The following is a 9566-nucleotide window of genomic DNA, read 5'->3' as shown; positions in this document are numbered from 1 at the left end:
CATACATTTTTTATTTCTATTTAATTTTAATTTGATTAAAATAATGTGCATGCGTTTATGTGCATGCAGCATTAAAATTAGGTCATTAGCTTTCAGTAAATAAATGCACAAAATGCACAAAAATGTACATGATTTAAAATAAAAAGATCTGTTAAAACTACAGCTAGAGGAAGAGACTTTTATTATGAAGTTTTAATGCACGTTAATCGTTGTTGAATCCGGGTACACACAACACTACACTCATGTCATTTAGGTAACAGAAGCCTCTTGGATCAGAAATCCAAAAGTTTATGCAGGTATCGTATGTTTTTATGACTGTCATTTGCATTTATAAGTTTTCCGTTATGATTAAACGTTGACAGCGTGCAGTCGTCCTGCTGTTTTCATGTTATGTTGCTCAAAACGAGTCAGGTTTTATGTAAGTCTACAAACAGTATCGTTTTATAAACGTTTTGTCACTCATATTTTAAATTAGTAATGAATAATACTTCGCTTTTTTATATTCTTGTAGTGTTGTATTTAATTATAATTTATATTATATTGTGTATTATTCATTTATTTCTCAATAAGACGTTTTTAAAGTCTGGTTTGACATCCCCGCTGATAAAACAACAGAACCCTACTCAAAACACAATGATATCAGAAAATGATATGTACTTATGGGTAAGCATGTCATGGGAATTGTTTTGGTTTTAATATGAAAACTATAATGATGTCTACTGCTGGTTTGTGATGGTAATGGAAATCTAAACCATTAAAATTTCTGTGATGGTTTCTATTGGATTTCTATGTGTCTTTTACAGCAGGGCTGGTAGATGGGAACCAATAGAACACAATTAAATCCCATTGGAATAATGCTCTTCTACAAAAGAAATTTTTATAATGGTTTTATTAGGATAAAAGCAAATGGTTTATAATGGATATCATTAGAATTTCTCAGGTTTTTTTGGTAGGTATATTATAAACATGTGAATAATTCGGCTATACTGTCTCCGTTGGATGTGCTTTTGTTTGACTCTGATAAATAACAGCACAGCCACCTTATCTAGGGCCACCACCCTGACACTCCCATCAGGGGTCATACAGCCTGTAACCAGTAACTTCCAACTTGTCTTTTTTTTGCTGTCAAGTCAGATGAACTCAAACTTCATCCATTTACATTTTACTGAAGTTAAATTTTACTTATTCTTTGGAGTTAGAAAGTTTTGTATCTTGGCCTGTCTATTTTTTCCTTAACTGTCCTAATTCTTGTTTTATTATTGATTAAAAGTCTAACAGTGCTCTTTCTAAATGTTTGCCTGCTGTTATTTTAGACTGTGCTCTTGTTGGATGTGTGGAGGTGTTTGGAGTTGAATGCAGAAGATTGTAGCAGTGGTCGGTGGGGGGATCGGGGGTCTGTCTGCCTGCCACCATCTCAGCAAGAGTCCTAATGTCTCCAAGGTAAAACAGCATTAACTTTTCGAGGCAAGGATTCCCATCGATTTTATTTTATATTTTAAATAGTTGATGATATTTAAATAAATTGTGTCCTTATGCAAAAACAGCCGTTCCTTTATCTTCAGATTTTTAACATGTATAATATAAATTGAATAGTATTATGTTTTAGGTATCTAATTTTAATTCCTATCTTTCTCTAGCTTTTTGTGTAGCTCTTGGATTGACACTGTATACTTTAAACCACCACATATCTCCTGTCATGATGTAGGTGGTGCTCCTGGAGGGAAGTGGGAGGTATGGAGGTTGGTTGAACTCCACACGGAGAGATGATGGAGCGGTGTTTGAACACGGACCCCGAGGGGTGAGACCTGCGGGAGCTGTCGGCTGGAACGCTTTGAATATGGTATACATCTTTGTTTTATGGTTTGTACGAGGGTAAATGAGTCTGTTTACTTTAAAAAAAGACAAATGCATTAGTACTGCACACCAAATGTAATGAGATAAGTGTTGCTGTAGCTCAGTCGCTATTAGTAGTACCCTCAGGGTACACACATACTGGTTAATTGTATACCTTTTAATGGACTCTAAGTCGCTTTGGATCAAGTGAAATGCATAAATGCAAATGTGGATTATGTCACTCTCGTCTGAGAGGGTGCTTTTCCATTGGAATGCCACAAGAGGGCCACAATACACTGATAATTTCAAAATAGGCATAACTGTAAAATCTTTGTATCAAGATCCATTGATCCAAAGAGATTCACTTATATTGTTATGGTCTGGTAACATTTGTATTGTTAGGTCTGGTAACATTTGTATTGTAAAGGTCTGGTAACATTTGTATTGTTAGGTCTGGTAACATTTGTATTGTAAGGTCTGGTTAAGTTGTACCAGACATTGTTGTAACAGAAATACTCAGCTACTATTAAACTCAAACTCCTTAAACTTTAATTTTATAGCTTGAATTTACTGGTTTAAGGGACAGTTCACCCAAAAATGAAAATTCTGACTTCATTTACTTACTCTCAAGTTCTTCCAAATTTTTATACATTTCTTTGTTTTAATGAACAGTTCTTGGACACCATTGAGTGACATAGTTGGAAAAATTGCTTTGTAAATTTATCTTTTCTGTTAAACACAAAACAAGATATTTTGAAGAATGTATGGAAGCCAACAGTTCTGGGGTATTTTTGACTACTATTGTAATTATTCCACCTATGGTTGTCAATGGTTGCCAAAAACTTTTTTGTTACAAGCATTCTTCCAAATTTCTTTCCCTAAATTCATCAGAACAAAGAAATGTATACAGATTTGGAACAACTTAATGGGTGAGTAAATGATGTCAGAAATGTTTTAATTGTCGGTGAACTGGGTTCATTGTTTGTGCAGGTGTCTGAGTTAGGTCTCGAGTCTGAAATCCTGTTTGTTACAAAAGACCACGTGGCTTCCAAGAACCGGTTCCTGTATGTGAATGGACAACTGCACAAGATGCCTTCAGGATTCGGGTGAGAAGAATTCACGACTGTTTATCATCCAAAAAGCAATACTAGTTATTTTTTGACATCCCAGATCAGCATGAACAGGTATTAAATTTAAAGAGCTTAAAACATTTTACTGTGGTACCCCTGAAATGTATTTCAAATTTTTTTTAGCGGACTTCTGCGCACCATCTCTCCCTTCTCCCGTCCCATCATTCATACCGTTCTGAAGGAGATGCTAGTCAGTAAAGGAAAGGACAAGGACGAATCTGTTCATGCTTTTGTGTCCAGGCGTCTGAGTCCCGAGGTGAGAACTAGCCTAACAGGATTAAGATTTGATGACCTACACAACAATCCCTGCTGATTGGGCTGTATGGTGCACTTTTCTATCACTCTCAAATGTATCCATACTGATAGCCTGTTTCTCTTCTCTCTCTGTCTCTGTGCAGTTAGCAGATATAGCTATAGACAGTATGTGTAGAGGAGTGTTTGCTGGTGACTGCAGGCAGTTAAGTGTGAGATCTTGCTTTCCGCCTCTTTATAAAGCAGAGCGGGCACGGGGCTCCATTGTTCTGGGAATGTTGATGGGTTCAGGTGAGACCTCAGAAGTGACCTTTCTGCTGTAGTATACAGTACTGTTTCCATATGTTGTTGACATTTAGTTAGAGGACTATTATTTAAAGGGATACCTCATCCGAGAATAAAACTTCTCTCATCATGTATTCAAACTTTGTAGGATTATTTTTGAATTCAAATGCACGAATCAGAAACAATAATAGCCAACTAATGAAGAAGAGATGACTCTTCATAGAATTTGAAATAGTTGATGTTATTGACATTTGCATGCAATTGCCTTGAAATGTCATTGAATATTTGTATATAATTGTATTACATAAGGTGGTGGTGGTCCTAATGTAGTCCCTTCTGAGTTGGCCAAGAGAGCATCAGAAGAGTCATGGAGCCAGTGGTCTCTGAAGAGAGGCATGCAGACACTTCCTGAAGCCTTGGAGAACTCTCTGAGGAGACAAGAGCGTGTGGAGGTTCATCACAACACTCTTGTAAATAGCCTGACCCTACAAGGGGGGGTCTGGGAGGTGAGATGTGGCCATAGCAAGAAGCATCTTATTCAAATGAAGCAAAAGTTATCATGACATGCTTTGCTGTTTTGTTGCAGACAGTACTGCATGTCTTATTTTTTCAATTTTTTTTAAATAGATCAAACTGGAAGATGGATCCACGTTAAAAGCTGATCATTTGATTTCCACCCTACCCGCATCAGGTTAATCTTTTTTTGTCACAATGTATGTTTTGTTCAGTCTTTTTATTTCAGTTTTTTTATTACTTGTTTTATTTCACGTTAAGTAAGTTCATTTAGTAAAAGTAAATTATTTTTCAGCACTTTCTATATGTATCTTTACAGTCTTGGCATCAGTGCTGCCCCCTACTGCTCAACCCCTGACAGAACAGCTGCGATCCATTGCCTCTGCCACTGTTGCCGTGGTGAATTTGGAGTATGAAGGTTTCGTTCTTCCTGTTACAGTAAGACCTTATTCTGTGATCTCAAACAACAATAAAGAAGCTATATAGAAGGCACTATGTACAATACAGTCCACTTACTGTATACCACTGTTCAGATGAGCAAGTGGGCGATATTGATTAAACTGTGCATTCTGTCATCCCGGTTGGCATGTTGAACATTCTCATGATCCAGAGATTTTGTTTATATTACCAGGAACATGTATGTGTTGATCTGTTTCTCAATGTATCTGTGATGTGTTTAAGGGCTTTGGACACTTGGTGCCTTCTTCAGAAGATCCCGGTCTGTTAGGGGTCGTATATGACTCGGTTTCCTTTCCGCAGCACAATCGAAATGGAGGAGCGACCACCAGACTGACGGTGAGACCAAAATTTGTGTAACAGTATGTTTTTTTTTAACTGAATTCGATGCGAGCAAGACGGGTTTCCGGTGTTTTTGGCTCAAGCAATGGGAAAATATATATAAATAAGAGACACGCTCAAGGAGTCTTAAGCTTATCATTTGTCTTTTAAAACTACAAATATTCTTAATTTCAGATTCGATCCAAACCTGTTCTTATATCAGGAAAATATCAGCCACAGGAACAAAAATAGCTCTCCTGGCCTCGAAACAACAAAAAAATGCTACTGACTTATTCATTTCTTATCCACTTAAATCATTATTAATTTAAGAGTTATGAGTCCTTTGCTGTGAACATGTTTTCCCATTGCTGGATATCATCTGTGTATTCGAGGGGCCGCAAACTTCTGAACAAGAATGAAATCTGAGTGCCATTAGCAGAGTTGAAATATGCCGTGAGTAGTGTTAGGAACCTGAATAACATAGTGTGACCCCCCAAACCTGCGCTGTGAGATCAGTCATCTGAATGGATGTTATAGTAATGATTCCAGCTGTTATCATCACCAGGCGCTTTTCTGAATAGTGTCATTTCACAGTGTAATTACTACCACTCTGTGCTCTAGCTTTTTTTGTGATTTTTGAAAGCAATGTGTGTGTGTGTGTGTGTTTAGGTGATGATGGGTGGTGCCTGGTTCGAGCAGGCATTTGGAAATTTACATGAAGTGACCCAACAGACAGTCTTGGATCGGGCCACCGCGGCGGTAGCCTCTCATCTGGGCGTCACGTCCCCACCTGTGTGGAGCCTGGTTTCTATACTGAAGGTACTACAATGTTTGCTTATTAATTATTAAAGAGAGAGTTTACACATTATGAAACTCGCCAAAAGGGCGAAGCAACAAAGAACACAAATAATCTTAATCAAGTCTTTTAAAGGGCCAATGTGTAGTTTTTTTTGGAGGAACTATTAACAGAAATGCAATCTAATATACATCACTATGTCATCTGAAATCTTACATTATGAAGCGTTATGTCTTTATTACCTAAGAATGAGCTATTTCTATCTACATACATGGAATTCACCACGTTGTTTCTACAGTAGCCCTAAATGGACAAACTCCTCTTCGGAGCAAAGTAGCAGAAACGTGATGACATCATAGTTCTGTGTCAACCACAGAAGCGCTTTAAAGTGGGGGGTTGGAGAGAGCTGTTGTTTGCAATTTGCAACATCACCGCTAGATTTCACCAACTTTCATACACTTGACCTTTAAATTATGTTTTCCAAAGCAAAACTATGATTGTGAGATTTTTTTTTTTATATTATGGAAAAATTGTATTAATCAATGTCATGTATCCATGTGAATGTTCAAATTGGTGCACTAAATTTAAATGGTGACTTGTTTCAGCAGTATATGCAACAGCAAATGTAAAGTAGTTACGAAAAAATAGTAGTATATTATTCATTTATCAGGTTTCGATGCAGCAAATCTATGTGAATTTAGTGAATAAAATAGCTATATGTAAAATGAAGTATTTAAATGTTATCTTGAATTGAAAAGATCACAAAGATATTTATTTTCCACAATCTCATTCGAGTTAATCGTGACATTATTTCAAAGCCACCAGATGTCCTCAGTTTTCCCTCTGGGGTTCTGTTTTGACATCAATCCCGGCAGATGGTCCATTTCTTTAAGCGTTACTCCTGCCCTCCATCTCTTGTTTTTCTGGGAGATCAGTGAGCAGAACAGAATGGAAGATGCTGGGGCAGGAAGTCTTAAAAAGGGTCACCCATCCTTTGACCAGACAAGACAGACTGTCTCAGAGGGGCCGAGAAGAGCCGCTCCGCTTCATTTATGACTGAATTTTGCTTAATTATATAGTCAAAGGGGAAGATGAAAATTTCCACATTGGTGCACCCACACGCTCACGCTCCTATTCTTTCATGCTACATTGTCTAATTGACTACAATGTCTCTGAACAGTTTAATTACCCTGATATACTCTCACAAAGAGGATAGTTATTCACTCCTCTGATGTATCTAAAATCTCATATCGACTTTCAGACAATTGAATCCCTCTTTGAAGTTTGATGTTTTTCTTTGTGTGTGTGTTTTGTCTGAGCTCAGCTGTGAATAAATCATGTTTATTTATTTAATTTGCTTTTCAGGACTGCATTCCCCAGTATCATTTAGGACACTGGAAACGACTTGGTAAGTCAAAGTTCATTAATCACCTGAACTGATGTCCTATTCTAGAGACATATTAATTACAGACAGACGTTTTTGTATTTCAGAAAAGATGAGGCAATACATCAGCAAGAACAATCTGCCCCTTACACTGGCAGGAGCTTCCTATGACGGTGTCTCTGTCAATGATGTTATATTCAGTGGGCGAACAGCTGCTGAGGGTCTCGTCGGAAAAATCTGACCTGCAGTCGCTTAATTCTGATTGAGTGAGATGGTTTGGTGTGGTACATTTGATGCTGATTCCTGGGAAGCACCAGCTTTACTTGAATCCAGAATGGAAATGTATGGGTCTATATTGCGTCTAGAGCAAAATCTTTGGTTTTCTCATTTATTTCTAGACTGCTGTGAAGACCCTTCGTGCAAAAAGGAGCGGGCAAAAAAATTATGCAATACAGTTGCAACTAAATGAGTGTAGATCTTGGCTGTCCCTATGGTAGATTAATTCATAATTTTTAATCTAAATTATCTCAGATGAAGAATCTAATATTGCACTTGGATATTGTGTTCCGGGGTCTTAACAAGAACATCTATATAAATCTCGCTTATCACTAGGAAAGTTTACGCACCTTTTTGTTACCATTCAGCTATGAGATATGGCCAGAAGCAGACTCGTATTTCAAAATATAATATCATTTCACTTGTTTTGTTCATTTGTCTAAAAATACATGGCATTATGACCAGGCAAAGATAATATGCCATCCATAATGCTTTAATGGAAAATGCACAACTTGCATTTCACGTTTCAGATGCGCAGCAGATTGGAAATGACTGTGGCCATCTGTATTGTCGTTGACTTTGAAGAGGGGGCAAAAATGTAAAGTACACTATCACTCAGTCTTTTAATGGCCATGCAGATGCTTGGAAAATCATTTCTCATAATGCATCACAGTGATGTGATTCAATTCATAATAATGTTTTAGCATTATATACACAGGTGTGCCTTTTTGCTTTTAAACTGAGCACTGCGGAGCAATCGGTGGATGGGCCAAATAACATTTTAAATGGTGTTGTTTCTGCAGTACAAACTAAGTTATATAATATGAAGTCAAGTGTGTGTGTGAAAAGGAAACCCAATGTAAGACAGTTCCATTAAATTACCTGTTTTAATTTATTAGGTATGACACTTGATCTTGGTTATAATTTTGTTCATATTATTTTAGACCTTTGCATGTGATCAGCAATAAATGAGATTTGTTAACTGTCACATCACGTGTAATGTAGTATTTGTTCTGTATCTTGATAATTAGTAAATTAAACAATCAGCGCCAATATACTGTAAATATGAAAAGGACAGCAGGTAAACAACAGCTTGCGTCAATAATGACACAACACAAATGAAATAATGAATGTGCCAATTACACAAGCCCACTCGAACCCATTATCATCAGCCATATGGTGAGTTCACCCTGACATGTTGCTTGCTTCTCTGGGTCCGTTGACAGCTCGGTTGGAAAGTTATTTCACAAAAGGCACATCATAAGACGTGGTCTGAGAAAGCTGTGCCTGCCAGCAACATTTACATGTTTTTACAAGAGTTCTTGTTTGTTATGTAAATTGTGCATTTTCAGCCATTTTCTGTCTGGATTCACACTGCTTGGGAATTTGACATTGTCGCTAATACTTATTTTGGATGTAAAGACCTGACATGATTTCACCTAAAGCTTTACTTGTATTTGATATGCTAGACTTGTGTTTAAAGATGGAATTGGGTTGCACCTAAGGAGAGGTGGAACTGGGATGTAATTGATTCGGATCAGTAAGCAACCACCTAGCAACTGCACTAAAAAACATGTGTGAACATGCATAGGATGTGCTTAACAAGGAAATACCTTTCAAGATTTTAGTTAAATCCATGAACAAACTTCCTAAATATATCGAAAAGTTAGGTGAGGATCTATGGGATCTGTGACATTCCACTTGAATATGACAAGCCCACCATTCCTATCAGTGCGTCATATAAAAATAAAACTAGCATATGGCTGATTCTAAAACAAGGAAGTGAAACATATGGTTATAAAAGAGTTTAAGGAACAGCATCAAAAAGAGACGCTTTGGCTTTACTCGACAGTCGTGAAAACGTGTGAAGGAATCTCTTCCAAATTCCGTCATGAGCAGTTGGCCGTCCTCCGCTGAACTCCTGACAGAATCATCATTGTTAAAATGCCTGGCATCAGTTTCAATCAGAGCAGAGATCTTCTGTCTTTTTTATTTCTGGACCACCTAGGACAGTTCTATTCCTGTTTGGCGATTTATTTCTCGCAGCATTTCACGTTGACTAATGTCATTCCATGATACCACAACACATTCCCTTTGTTGACGATGTTGTTTCATTTGGAGCTAATGTTTTAAAATCATTAGCCAATATGGCGTTTAATTACCCTTCTCAAAGCTGGTGGGTGAAATTTCAGATTTTCTTTCAATTTGCATAAATTTCACGCTCAATGTGGGCTACTAAATACCTTCGCTTCTCAAAGATATTTCTTATACAGAAATTATAATTGAGTCTTGTTTGTTTTTTGACATGCTCTTTTGAGTT

At 37.2% G+C, this 9566-nt stretch overlaps 1 protein-coding gene across 1 annotated transcript; it reads left to right on the top strand.

Moving 5' to 3' along the window:
* The first annotated feature begins 211 nt into the window (after nt 1-211).
* Nucleotides 212-8234, top strand: ppox (protoporphyrinogen oxidase). Its single transcript, XM_056762402.1, has 13 exons — nt 212-296; nt 1314-1440; nt 1706-1840; nt 2824-2939; nt 3087-3219; nt 3362-3506; nt 3810-4006; nt 4128-4191; nt 4333-4451; nt 4695-4808; nt 5460-5609; nt 6952-6994; nt 7078-8234. The coding sequence occupies exons 2-13, from the start codon at nt 1354-1356 to the stop codon at nt 7209-7211; spliced, it is 1437 nt and encodes a 478-aa protein (XP_056618380.1). The 5' UTR covers nt 212-296; nt 1314-1353; the 3' UTR covers nt 7212-8234.
* The last annotated feature ends 1332 nt before the right edge of the window (nt 8235-9566 follow it).

Source organism: Triplophysa dalaica, chromosome 12 (genome assembly GCF_015846415.1).
Source record: "Triplophysa dalaica isolate WHDGS20190420 chromosome 12, ASM1584641v1, whole genome shotgun sequence".
Classification (NCBI taxonomy): domain Eukaryota; kingdom Metazoa; phylum Chordata; class Actinopteri; order Cypriniformes; family Nemacheilidae; genus Triplophysa; species Triplophysa dalaica.
Note: the sequence above shows the minus strand (reverse complement) of the source record. Positions and strands in the feature narration are given on the sequence as shown.